The 13,802-nt window shown below is 41.8% G+C and overlaps 1 protein-coding gene across 1 annotated transcript; it reads left to right on the forward strand.

Annotated features, from left to right (window-relative positions):
- Nucleotides 1–8,217: 8,217 nt before the first annotated feature.
- Nucleotides 8,218–10,813, forward strand: LOC128625794 (cathepsin G-like). The gene is made up of 5 exons (XM_053654856.1): nucleotides 8,218–8,309; nucleotides 9,063–9,210; nucleotides 9,607–9,742; nucleotides 9,908–10,162; nucleotides 10,573–10,813. Exons 1-5 carry the CDS (start codon nucleotides 8,255–8,257, stop codon nucleotides 10,732–10,734), a joined length of 756 nt encoding a protein of 251 aa, XP_053510831.1. The 5' UTR covers nucleotides 8,218–8,254; the 3' UTR covers nucleotides 10,735–10,813.
- The last annotated feature ends 2,989 nt before the right edge of the window (nucleotides 10,814–13,802 follow it).

Genomic DNA, 13,802 nt, shown 5'->3' on the forward strand with positions numbered 1-13,802 from the left:
TACTGTTTCACTCTCAAACAAAAAACATTCAGTATTCCACACTAAATATAATAATTGCTGTGACATTTGGGGGAACAATTTTATCTTATTAAAAACATTTTTTCTATTCCTAGTTGGCTAAGTATTTTTAACAAATGAAGGTGAATTTTAGCAAATACCTCTTTGTTTTGCTTCAATTACATAATCAAGTAGTTTCTTCTTTCATCAGTCCATGTGGTATGTTATAGTAATTGAGTGCCCAATGAAAAGCCCCGACACCTGGGATGAACCTACATGCATCATGATATACTATCTTCTTTCTTATTGATTAATTTAGCTTGCATCAATATTCTACTGAGGGCAGCCTGTAACAGTCCATTCCCATGTTGTCTTCATGGGGTTTGACATTGAGGTTTTACTAGTCTCATAAAGGATATTGGTAGCATCTACTCCCCAGAAGAAATTCTATAGCATTCTTTGAATATTTTGTAGAGATTTCCAGTGAAGTCACATGACCCTCTGACTGTCCTTCATTAAATATTTTTTGTGGCGACTATCGTAAGTCCCCATAGTGCCATAGATGAGGGTGGATATGCCCAAGACATGATGTGATCTGCTTGGGGAAGAAAAGTGAGCTGTGGCCATTTTCTCAGGGGAGACAAAGGCCAGCAGTGGCCAGTTTCTCCGAGGGGAAAAAGGCCTTGAGCCCCCACCTCCATAGCCTTTTATTGGGTTGTAATACACAGAAATACAGGGCCGCAAGGATCAAACAGTAGAAACATTTCAAAGAAATCTGAGGGCTTACTATGGTCAGAGTCTGTCAGGAACAGAGTTTTTAGGGTTTCCCGCTCGCACCCTTAACATATGAATGAAAGCACTCTTAGCAGAGCAGATTTCACAGGTTTACCAGGAAGTCTTTGTGGTTCCAGATTTTTCCCCAGGACATGCTCTAGCAAGGCAAGGAACTGCACCTCTCCCCATCAGGTATTCAGGCTTAAGGGGATTACAGCCAGGAAGGGCTTCTCCCAGAGAATGTGGGGACTCGGGCTATCTCAAAGCTGGGGGGCAAGAGTCCATTGCTTTTTGTTGCAGCCCCCCAAATCCTTCCATGAAGGCCTTTCAAGTGATCGAGTCTGGCTTAGGTTGCCCCAGACTGTCAGGGGTCTTACCCATCATTGACTTCCAACCAAGCTTTGGGGGCAGGGAGAAGAAAATGAGGCAGTGTTTGCTACCAGAGACAAGCTTTGTCTCCTATGGCCAAGGTTGTCCCTTGCCCTTAGCCACAAGAGATCGAGATATAATTACTAAAACCAGGCACAGCGGTCTACAACAATTTTTGATAGTTGAATCAATCCATTTCATGTTAACAGGAAAATCCAAACTTCTTGAGTATGTTTCATCAGTTATGTTTTCTAGACAGTTGCCAATTTCATATCTGTTTTCAAAATTATTGGCTTCCCAATACTAATAAGATAGCATGAATGAGATTTATATATACTAATATATATATACATGTATCTCCCAAATACAAATCCTTTTTCAATTGTTACAAATATCTTCACACACTCTGTGCCTTTAATTTTTACTGTCTTAATAGTGCCTCTGATAATCAGAATTTCTGAAGTTTTTATGTAAATCAGTCTATCCATTTTTCTTTATAATTATCAATGGTTAGTGTTTTGTATGTCTTGTTTACAAATAAAATTTTTCCTCTCTTATGTTTATAAAGAAATTCTCTATCTGGTCAATTTTATTTTTACCTTTAAAGTAATTCATTCGAGGCATAGTGTTAAATAGTCAGGCTTTGTCTTTGTATATAACCAGCACATTCTGCTATAAGTCATTTCCTTCACTTTTGAAATCACTTTTTATTTTCATTATGATTTTGACTTTGACTCATGATTTGTCAATTTTCATGATCAATAATTTTATTTAAAGGAGAATTTCATGGGATTGTACTAATCATATTATCATGTCAAATATGTTATATAAAATATAAAATTATTCTACTTATTACATATATTCACAATTGAACACTTTTTCTTATAATTTCTTATATCATTACAGGAATTTTAGTATGGCTTTACAGTATTAACTGTGAAGTACTAAAACTCAGAGGAGTACAATGAAAAAAAATTATGTAAAAGTTTACTAGACACTGTACATATATATATATATATATATATATATGGTGATAAGTTAATTTAGCAACTTTTGCTTTCATTCTATTACTTATATGTCATATCAGTGAGAACTGAGAAATGTCTTCTTCACATGTCCCAACTACACTTTATTTTTCTATTTTTTTAATCCTCACCCAAGAATACATTTATTGTTTTTATAGAGAGAGGAAGGAAGACAGAGAGAAACATCAATGTGTGAGAGAAACATCTATTTGAGAGAGAAATACCTATTGGTTACTTCCCACATGTACTCCAACCAGGAATGCAACCTGCAACCTTGGTATTTGCCCTGACCAGAATAGAACCCACAACTGAGCTACCTGGTTAGGGCTATATCTTTAATTTTAAAAATAGAGGAGAGCAGACTGGGTCTTTCCCTCTACTGCAGCCTTAGCCAGCCTTTGTAAGAAAATTGAAGAGCATGATCCAGAGTTTGTGTGCCATTGCAGTGGGTGGAACCAAAGTTTAAACATAGGTGAAGATCAGATACTAATCTCACACTTCTGTTGGTGATGATCATTACAAACAAATGAAGAATTCAGAAATCAACCATAAACTAAGATGAGCTGCAAACACAGGAACAAACATTTAAAAACTTTGGAACATAATTCCAGTGACATCAAACCAATCTGCATGGACTTGCTGGTGGCTCATAAATCCAGGACCTCCTCCACCACATTGACAGACAGGTAGAAGACCATCCCTACCACCACCACTTCCACCCACAGGAATTGCTCTTACTCTGCTCTTATTCTCAGTCTGCATTTCTAGTTTAAATTCACTGTGGCCCACAACAAATGATGTATAGGTTTAATCCTTTGAACACTTTCTAAGACCTAATCTATGGACAATATTTTGTGAATCTTCTACATGTGCTTGTAAAGTATATAATCTCCCTTTGTAGGGCAAGCTGTCCTATCATATTCTCATCCTCTATTCATTAATTCTGTATCATTACTCATTCATTTATAACCTATGTCTAAAACTCTTCCCAAATGACCATGAAGTTGTTTCTTCCTGGATACCTTTCACTCATTGTTGCTACTGAGAATTCAGCCTTTAATCACCACTTAGTAGAAAGCCATCTTTTTTTCCTCTAGTGATCTCTCTTAAGATTTCCGCCAATTCTTTGTATTATTCTACTTGAATTTTGTTTATCTTTTCAAACCCCTAATTGGATGTTCTTCATCACTTTTGAAAAGAAACATCTCAGCCAATATCTCATTATCATTTTTCCTAGTCTATCTTTCTTCTTCCTGCACTCTAATTATAAGTATGTTCCACCTTCTAATTGTATTATTTTCTACCTTTTCATCTTTATACTTCTCTGTGCTGTATTCTTGAAACATTTTTTGAGTTATTACACATACAAATTTTCTTTTGAGCTTTGTTTAAACTGTCATTAACTTTATCCACTGAGACTTTAATTTTGCTTATTTCATCTTTCACTTTTAGAAGTTGTATTTAGTTCTTTTTCAAATGGTATGTCTGTATTTATTTTTTTTAAGATTTTATTTATTTATCTTTAGAGGGGAAAGGAAGGAGAGAGGGAGAGAACTGGCCTGCAACCCAGGCATGTGCCCTGACTGGGAATCGAACCGTGGTTGCTTGGTTCCCAGGCCCGCGCTCAATCCACTGAGCTACACCAGCCAGGGCTGTATTTATTTTTAAAGTATATTTTATTGATTTTGTTCTTACAATTTTTCCAATTTTTCTTCCTTTGTCCCACTCTGCCTGGTAACCCATATTCCCTCCAGTAATTGTCTCCTTAGATCATGCCCATGGGTTGTGCATATAAATTCTTCGGCTTCTCCGTCTTCTATACTATACTAACACCCCCCTGTTTATTTTATACCTACCAATTCATGATCCTTAACCCTGCACCATTCCCCCTATTCTCTCCCTTGCCCCTCCCAGCTAATAAACCCTCCAAATCATTTCCGAATCTGTGATTCTACTCCTGTCTAGTTGTTTGCTTAGTCTATTTTTGTTTTTGTTTTCCATATTCAGTTGTTGGTAATTTGTAATCTGTTATCATTTTAAGGTTCATAGTTTGGATCTTTTTCTTTTTCCCACATAAATCCTTTAACATTCCATATAATAAGGGCTTGGTGATGATGAACTCTGTTAGCTTTACCTTCATCAGTCCTTCAACTCTAAATGATAGCTTTGCTGGATAGAGTAATGTTCTTTGTAGGTCCATGCTTTTCATCACTTTGAATAATTCTTGCCAGTCCCTTCTTTTCTGAAAAATTTCTTTTGAGAAATCAGATGATAGTCTTCTGGGAACTCCTTTGTAGGTAATTCTCTGCCTTTCTCTTATTGCTTTTAGGATTCTCTCTCTATCTTTAATCTTTGGCATGTTAAATATGAGGTGTCATGGTTTGGCCCTCTTTGGGCCCACCTGGTTTAGGACCTTCTGTGCTTCGTGGATTTGTATGTCTACTTTCTTTACCAAGTTAAGGAAGTTTTCTTTTATTATTATTTCTAATAAGTTTTTTAAATCTTGCTGTTCATCTTCTGCTTCCTGCATCCCTATTGTTTGGATGTTGGTCCTTTTGAAGATGTCCCAGAATCTTCTTAAACTCATTTTTTTGAATTCTTGTTACTTCATTTTGTTCTGGTTGATTTTTATTTCTTCCTTATGTCCCAAATCATTTATTTGAATCACAGCTTCGTTCCCTTCACTGTTTGTTTCCTGTGGATTTTTCTTTATTTTCCTTAGCAGACTCTTCATTTCTTCCCTTATGTTTTTTGCTGTATTCAGTGAGATCTTTGAGCATTATGACCTCCAGTATTTTGAACTCTGCATCTGATAGATTGGCTGTCTCCACATTGCTTAGTTCTTTTCCTGAGGTTCTGTTTTATTCCTTCATTAGGCCATATTTCTTTGTGTCCTGATTTTGGAAGCCTCCTTGTGTCTGTGTACTAGGTAAGGCTCTTTGATTGCATTTTAGCACACCCATTAAGTCTTATGGGGCAGAGCCTTGGGTATTGCCAGGGTGGGATAATTGTGGCTCTGTGTGTGGGGGATGGGACAAACAGGGGACAATGTCACTGCTAGCTGACTTCTGAAGGCTCCACTGGCCCTTGCCCCATTTCCAATCATTTCACCTACTTCCTGTGTGTGACTTTCACCCCTCCAGTTGCTGTAGTGGTTGTGGTTCCCAAGGTAGGTGGGTTTGTGTATGTTTGGGGCTCTCCTATGAAACCAGCAGTTTTTTCTGCTGTTCCAACCCCCACAGGGTTTACAGCCTGAATGATTATCTTTCTTTTTTCCAGTAGCTGGAGCCCTGTGCTCCACAGTGCAGCCTGGAGTTAGGATCACACACTAGCAAGGTGACTCCCTGATTTTTATCTACAACACATGCATGTGGGGCTGCCCATTCTGCCATCCACCATCACCAGGCCCTCATGGCCTCACTGCCTCTCACCCCTGGCTTGCACACAGACCGAATCCTCTGTGCCCCAGCTCCCCAGCTCCACCCTCCTACTCATCTGGATGAACACAGCTTCTTTAAATCCTTGGTTGTTGGACTTCTGTACAGGTCTGGGTGTTTTGCTGGGTGATTTTCTGGCAGTTATGGGTGTTTTTTGTGTTTGTTAGTTGTGTTTTTTCTTATGGTTGTGCAATGAGATGCGGTGTGTCTACATACACCTCCATCTTGACTGGAAACATAGTATAACTCTTTTTAAAGTTTCATGTTTCCTGCAGCTCTGTTAAAGATAATTTTTATACCAACATACTTGTTTTGTAATCTGTGTAAGATTATTCCTATAATATTATCCAATGCTTTCTCAGTCATTGTGTCTTTTCTCTCAATTTGCTTGTTGTTCTTCTTTATATTTCACAATATATTGTCATTATAAACAAGACAATAAGTTTTAGGTGTGATTCAAATTTTGAATTAAGTGAATTTCCCCTAGATTTGCATTAGAATCTGCCAGCTACTTTGGGACACATCCACAATCATGATAATGCAACTTTAAGGTTTGAGATTCCATGAGAAGTTCAACTAATTCTGATCTTTCATGAATTACTTGCAATGACTAGCCCCTTGCTCTTCTTTCTTCCTTTGAGGGTGCAGAATTGTCAGGTCTTGGCTTCCTGTGGGGAGGGGCTCTGATTGGACCTTGGGTGAATTTGATTTGGTTTTCTCCTCTCCTCACTTTATAAGGTCATCAGACCACAGTCTCAAATTCTGTGGGTTCAGCAATGCCCTCAGAGAAACCGCTGTCTAACTGGACTCCCATTATGCTTTCAGTTTTGGCCTGATAATTACTCCTGTATTGGCAGTACTTTTAGTCATTGAAGGTTTTAAGACATTTAAAAAGTTTTTTCTGTTGTTATTAGTGGGAAGGCTGGCATGCAATCCTAGGTCACTGTTAGTAAAATCACCTCCCCACATCTCTATTCTGACCACTGGATGCATAGACTTTACTCCCTTTTTTCACATGTGCAGGCTGTTCCTTATCTTTCTGTTTTTAAACTAAAGTTTTTAAAGCAAAATTAAATGTTGAAAAAAATTAAGCAACAACAAATTAAAATTGCACAAATAAGACACCAGTTAGTCTATTACACTATTTTCTCTTTCTTCTCTTTTTTTCTGCATATTGCTTTTCAGATGTATAAAAAAAATTCATGAGGTTGCAGTCATAGAACATACATTAGAGGGAGGATTAAATTTCTTACAATTTAAAATATAAGTGAAAATGTGTATATATTTAAATATAAAGAGATGATATATAACTTTCATAAGATTTTCAAGTGGGCCTATCAGGAATCTTAAAAGTTTAAGAACAGTATTACTTTTCAATTTTGATATAGGTTTTGAAAAAATCACGCTGGCTTATAATGTTTTTCTGAGCACACACAAATGTTCTAAAGTTTTAAGTGTGCCTCACATCCACTGTGTCATTCTGCAGTATACTTCCTGTTCTTACTCTATAATTGTAGTGGCCTGCCCAGGAGGGGAGCTAGCCGATGAGTCAACAGGATCAGGGAGAGCAAGTAACTAAGTAACTGAGGAGTAAGAACAAAGAAATTCGTATTAACTCTTATCAGCAGTTCAGCTTTCTTGCTTTCAAGTCAAAAGTAACGGTCAGAGTGTCAGACCGCCCCTCACTCTATATAGACAATTGTTCTCCACTGCTTGGGGCCCAGAATTTGGACACTGACTCGTCTGGGTCCGCATACATGAAAATAAACTTCCACTCCATATACCCGAAAGTGGCTGAGTTGTTTTCTGTAACATAATGAATGAGTAGTTCCAATTCCCTCCACCCTGGGTGAAGAAGGGGGATTTGCTTAATAGATCTCATGAATCCCAGATGAAATAGGAGCTTATATGTTTTGCAGGCAGGCTATGACAGCTCTCAACAAAATCAACTCACAACGCTTTTTCTGCACACAGGAACCTTCTGAGACACAAAGGCCTTCATCTTGAGTAGGAAGCAAACAAATACAAGTATTCAACTATGTCATAACTTTTAGTGAGACCTTCTCTGGGCTCAAGTGACCTGACAAAGTTACCCTCAGTGGCACAATCTTTATCTTCCACTTCCTTCTCTGTCAGTGCCTTTCACTCATTTAGGAGTGAGAGCTACTCAATCTGCCTCACCACCTTCCAGAAAGTGGTGGGGACAGCCAGGGTTTTGGCAGGTAGCCAGGGCCCAAATGCTGAGGACAGGCAGGCTTCAATCCCAGAGCAATAGAAAATGGAACCTCTGGGTAGCTAGCAGTGTTCAAGCCTTGTTGAGACATTGTTCAATAGGGTGGGTTTGGGCTTCTGGAACACCAGGCCCAAATCTCCTCTCCTTGTGCCCTAGTTCCATTACTCCTGAAGCACTGCCTCAGCAACTGCGGGAGACACATTGGTGGCTTGGATCACCTCTCTTCCTCCAAGTCACTGGCAGCTGGTAGGCCAGCCTCCAGGCCAGCTGTCATTGAAACCTACCACACCCCCAGAGAAATGGAACTGTGAACCACCTAGTCCCCACCCACCCTCCCTTCCTACCTTCCTCTCTGGGAAGGCTAAAAGTCTGGCAGGAGGAAGTACCAGCAGCAACTGTTCAGCAGCCTTCTCTGGAAGATGCAGCTCCTCCTTATCCTGGTGGCCTTTCTCCTACCTCCTGGGGCTGGAGCAGGTGAGTGACCATCCAAACCCTCATAGGCCCATCCCCATCCCATACACTCTGGATCTAGACATCCTAGTCACTTTCAAATTCTGTGTCATTGAGCACATCATTTGAATTCACAGTACTCAGGTTCCTCATCAGTGAAAAGGAATAATAGCAATGCCTACCTCATACAGTTGCTATGACAGTCAGTTAGTGTACATGAAACTCTTGGAATTGCCCCTGGCATGCAGCATGTGCTCTGCAACTCTGCTCTTTGAATTCCCTCTACAGCCCATGTATCAAAACCTAGGAGACAAGGATACAGCAATAACAGCCCCGTCAGTTCATGTCTAGATTCTTACAAAAGTCCATGCTGCTCATGAGCTGGTCATGAGCTGGAAAAACAGGAATCAGGAAAGCTCCTTGGATAAGAAAGTACCAGCAAACTTTAGGTGAAGCAGCTCCAGAAGGCTCTGGATCCTGACAGCACAGATCTCTCCACCCTAGGAGAGAGGCCTAAGAGCTCTTGCCTGCAGCAAGGGTTGTTCTCCTTTGGGGGAGGCAGAGGGAGCTGAGGTCTGGGCTGGGGAACCAGCCTTGTTTCCTACAGGCCCCTGGAGCCCTCTCCCATGATGTGGTTCCCTGCAGACCCCAGTTCTCACCACCAAATCCTCCTCTCCCTACATCATCTCTGTAGCCTCCCCACCTCCCAGCCTTTCTGGAGCCACCAAACTGACACTTCAGTGAGCAGAGTAATAACTGCTGAATACTTCCTTCCAGAGGAGATCATTGGAGGCCATGAAGCCAGTCCCCACTCCCTCCCCTACATGGCATATCTTCTGACCCAGACACCAGTGCGTGAGAGCTTTTGTGGGGGGTTCCTGGTGCGAGAAGACTTTGTGATGACATCAGCTTACTGTTGGGAAAGGTAATTATTAATCTTCCATGACCCCAGTAAGGTAGGTCCAGAAGCATTCATGAGAGCATTCCACTGAGATGGGTTCCAGCAACGAAGAGGTGAACAAAGACTAGATAAGTCTTGCAGGGCAGGGAACAGTCCAGTGTAAATGAGGACCAAAGGAGGAAATGAAAGGCATGCATTACTACTCGAAAGATGAATTTAAGTTATTTCTTAATTTTCTAGGGGAAGCAATACTAGGATGACTTAAGCAGAGGCCACAGTGATCTCTGCCCCAGAGCCCTCCTGTCCCCTCACTTCCCTCAGCTGCTGTCTTGCTGCCCTGGGCTCTCCACCTACCCTGTAGATCCTGGGGACTGTATCTCATGCAGCTCATACCTACCTCTAGACCACCTTCCTTTGCAGTACTATAATGGTCATCCTGGGGGCGCACAACATCAGTAGGCAGGAAAGGACCCAGCAGCGCATACAGGTGCTCACAGCCACCCGCCATCCTGGGTATAATGAGGACAACAACCTGAATGACATCATGTTACTGCAGGTACTTCTGCCTGACCCTCTGGTTTCCCACCTGAGTGGGTTCCCTCCCAGGTCCAGGATTCACCTTGTCCTTGGTCCATGGAGCAGGAAGCAGGGGCAGAGACCCAGGGGTGGTGTGCTGAGCTCTGCATAGATTTCCCCTAAGTGCCTGTACTCTTTCCACCAGCTGGAAAATAGAGCTACGCGGAATCAATTCATGAGGCCAGTGGCTCTGCCTCAGTCCCAGGCCCAGCTGAGACCTGGGTCCCGGTGCACTGTGGCAGGCTGGGGCCTGGTGGGCCAGAACAGACGAACAGACACACTTCGGGATGTGCAGCTGGAGGTACAGAGGGATCAGGTGTGCAACAATCTCTTTAATACCTACAACAGCCGAAAGCGGATTTGTGTGGGGGACCAGAATAATGAGGCGACCACATTCCGGGTAAGGCCCCAGGCATCTGCCAACACTACCTGAGACAGAGGCATCTGGAAAGAACTGGGCTTGGGAACAGACTACATCCCCATGACTTCAGGGTGGGGGTCAGACCAGAGTAAAGTGGGGGCTTTTACCCATCAGTGCAGTCTCTGAGGGGAGGGGAGGACTGCCTGATACACAACATGCATATGCAGTGTTTTCATGGGAAAGGTAAAGGTATCTTGACTTAGGTTGAGCTAGGGACAGTACCCACTGCCAGGGTTGAAGACTAACCAATGAAAGATGCAGGAGCTTGAATTCTGCACCCCCATGGCCTTCCCATCTCACACAGAGGTTCAGGCTATGGGACAAAAGGAATGGGGAGGTACCATACTTCAGCAGCCTGGCTTAGTGTCCCTTTCTCTCATCACCCACAGGGGGACACCGGAGGACCCCTGGTGTGTAACAATGTGGCTCAGGGCATTGTCTCCTATGGAAGAAGCTTTGGGGCTCCTCCAACAGTCTTCACCGGGATTGCTCGCTTCCTGCCCTGGATAAATAGAACAATGAGACAATCTGAACATAAAGAGTCACACTGAAACCCCCTTACCCCCTGTTCTTTAGGATGGAGCCAGCTCCAATGGGGTTGCCAAAGCTTTAATAAATGTCCGTGTCTAGAGTGCAAAAAACTGATTTCTCATGTTATAAACATCATTCTGCACAAATGTGTTCAGGACTAAGTCTGAGTTCTCCAGGAAAATGGAGTCCTTTATTTTCCCAGGACAAAGGAACCTCCCACAATCAATCCTCGGGGACAGGATGACCTACTTCCCTCTTAAAAGCCATCCATTCACCATCTACCCCAACCCACACAGCTTTGGGGGGTTGATGGAAGGCCACCTGTCTCAGGGCAGGCTCCCTGCCCTTCACACTAGCAGGGATTCCCCCTACAAGATATTAAGGTGCACCCTAAACTCTGTGTCACCGGTGTGTGTAGCACAGGGTGACAAAAGGGCAAGAATTGAAATTTCGTGCAAGGTTTAATTTAAAAAATGTTTTTATTGTTGTTCAATTACAGTTGTCCACATTGTCCCCCATTACTCTCCCTTGCCCTACTCATTCCACCTCCCACATTCAATCCCCCCATTGTCATTATCCATGAGTCATTTATACATGTTCCTTAACGACACTTACCCTTCTTTCCCTCATTACCCCCTCCCCGACACTCTGGTCCCTGTCAGTTTGTTCTTTATTTCCATGTCTCTGGTTCTATTTTGCTCACTTGTGTTTTTTGTTGATTAGGTTCCACTTATACATGAGAGCATATGATATTTGTTTTCACTACCTGGTTTATTTCACTTAGCATAATGCTCTCCAGTTCCATCCATGCTGTTCCGAAGGGTAGAAGCTCCTTCTTTCTTTCTGCTGTGTAGTATTCCATTGTGTAAATGTACCACAGTTTTTTTATCCTTTCATTTACTGATGGGCACTTAGGTTGCTTCAAGCACTTGGCTATTGTAAATAACACTGCTATAAACATTGGGGTGAATAGGTTCTAATATTTGACAAAGGTGGCATCTCAAATCATTGGGAAACAATGAACTTTTAATACATGATGTTAAAACAACTTGATTTTTTTTGGGGGGTGGTAAAACTGGACATTCTCCTCATACCATAATCCAAAATAACTCTCAAATGGCTCAGAGATATAACTGTAAAAAAAAATAGCTCTGGCCAGGTAGGTCAGTTGGTTGGAGAGTCATCCCAATGCGCCAAGATTGAATGTTTGTCCCACATTAGGGCACATACAAAAACCAACCAATGAGTTCATAAATAAGTGAAACAACAAGATCAATATCTCTCTCTTTCTCAAAATGTTTTAATGTAAAAAAATAAACCATACAAGTTTTAGAAGAAAGAATAAGATCTGCTCGCTCAAAAATAGCTAATGAACACCCATGTTCACAGCAGCACTAGTCCATGGCCAAGAGATGGAAGCAAACCAAGTGTCTGTCGATAGCCAGAGTCCTTCTTCCAAACCCTGATGCAATCAACCACCCCCCACCCCCACTCTATAGACCAGTCATCATTTTCAGTGAGTAAGGGGTCTGCTACCTGTTTTCACCTCTAAACTTACAACAAACTCAAACCAAATATTGACAACAATAGCATGACATTTACCCTAAAGGTTGGCCCAGGGTTGTCCACATCAGCATTACATTCAAACAAAAGATTACTGAAGTCACATAACTTAAAATCATGCTGTAAACACATTCTTTTCATGACTGTGAAGAACCAGCTGGGAGATTCTTCTATGCCCATTGAAATGTCAATCTTCCTTAAAGTGTGACATTTAGCATCTGAACCCTGCAGTTCCCGCACTCTAAATAGAATTACCACTGAACACATATTAAATCTAACTGGCTACAAACAGAAATGCTTTGGTAAGTTAGATCATTATTTTATGGGAATTTATTTTATTTTATTTATTTACTTTTAGAGGGGGGAAGGGAAGGAGAAAGAGAGGGAGAGAAACATCAATGTCTGGTTGCCTCTCATGTGTCCCTTACTGGGAACTGGCCTGAAACCCCGGCATGTGCCCTGACTGGGAATCGAACCACGATCCTTTAGTTCACAGGCCCGCAGTCAATCCACTGAGCTATGCCAGCCAGGGCCTATTTTATGGGAATTTTTAATTAGAAAGTCTGTTGCCTAGTATTCAGTGTAAGCCATTTATCAACAAAATTTTAATCAATATATATCAATCATTCTCTCTATATTTGCTACCACCTAATCAACCATAAGAATTCTATTCTTTGCATATTCTGTGAGATAGCAGTCTCATTATTAATAGGTTGCATCAGCAAATGGGAAGAATACCTCATGGTGGGGCTGAGAAGATTAGAAGGTAGCAGAGTCCGCATCCAGCCCTTACTCTCCATGATGTGTACTGAGAGTTCCAGAGCACCACCAAGTCTCAGGACGAGGAAACAGCCAGGGCAGGCCCATCTCACTTTCACGTCTTTCCTGAAACTCAGCATTTCCTAGGCAGCCTCCAGCTTCCCTGATGGGAAGGCTTCTACAGACCTCACAGTGCTTACCTCCAGAAGACAATACCTTTTCTGACCATCCCAGAGCCAGCAGCACCACTCCCCACAGCTCTGCACACCTCCCCACTAAATAACCTTCTGCAGAAGAGCTTTGACAAGAAAGTGTTTTCAAGGCACATTGAAACTAGTGCAAAAGGACACAATTCCTCCTACTTTCTTTCTCCAGGTACTGACTCAGTGCATTAGAGGCCTTACTGACTGGACTGGGAAGTCATAAAATCACAAGATCAGGTGCAGGAACCTCACGTGGAATCTCTCTCTTAATCCAACAGCCAAGGCAGACTTCCAGTCTACAGAGGCTACTGCCTCTGCCCCAGCACAGAGCATCAACGTCAGGAGAAACTTAATACTAGCTGTTCATCACATTGTAGCAGAAGTGCAAAGATGTGGTAGTGACATTAATCATAGTGTCTGAGTTTGTCTGGATAAAAGGTGGGTACCTCTGGAGAAAGCCATCTGAACTTTGAGTAGGACATAGAGGGCAGCACAGGCCAGTCTCAAATGGCTCATAGAAATATCTATATTACAGAAATGTGAAAAAGACTATCAGAAGTACA

The sequence above is a fragment of the Artibeus jamaicensis genome, unplaced genomic scaffold, assembly GCF_021234435.1.
Source record: "Artibeus jamaicensis isolate MK-2021 breed Jamaican fruit bat unplaced genomic scaffold, CSHL_Jam_final contig_887, whole genome shotgun sequence".
NCBI classification, from domain to species: Eukaryota; Metazoa; Chordata; class Mammalia; order Chiroptera; family Phyllostomidae; genus Artibeus; species Artibeus jamaicensis.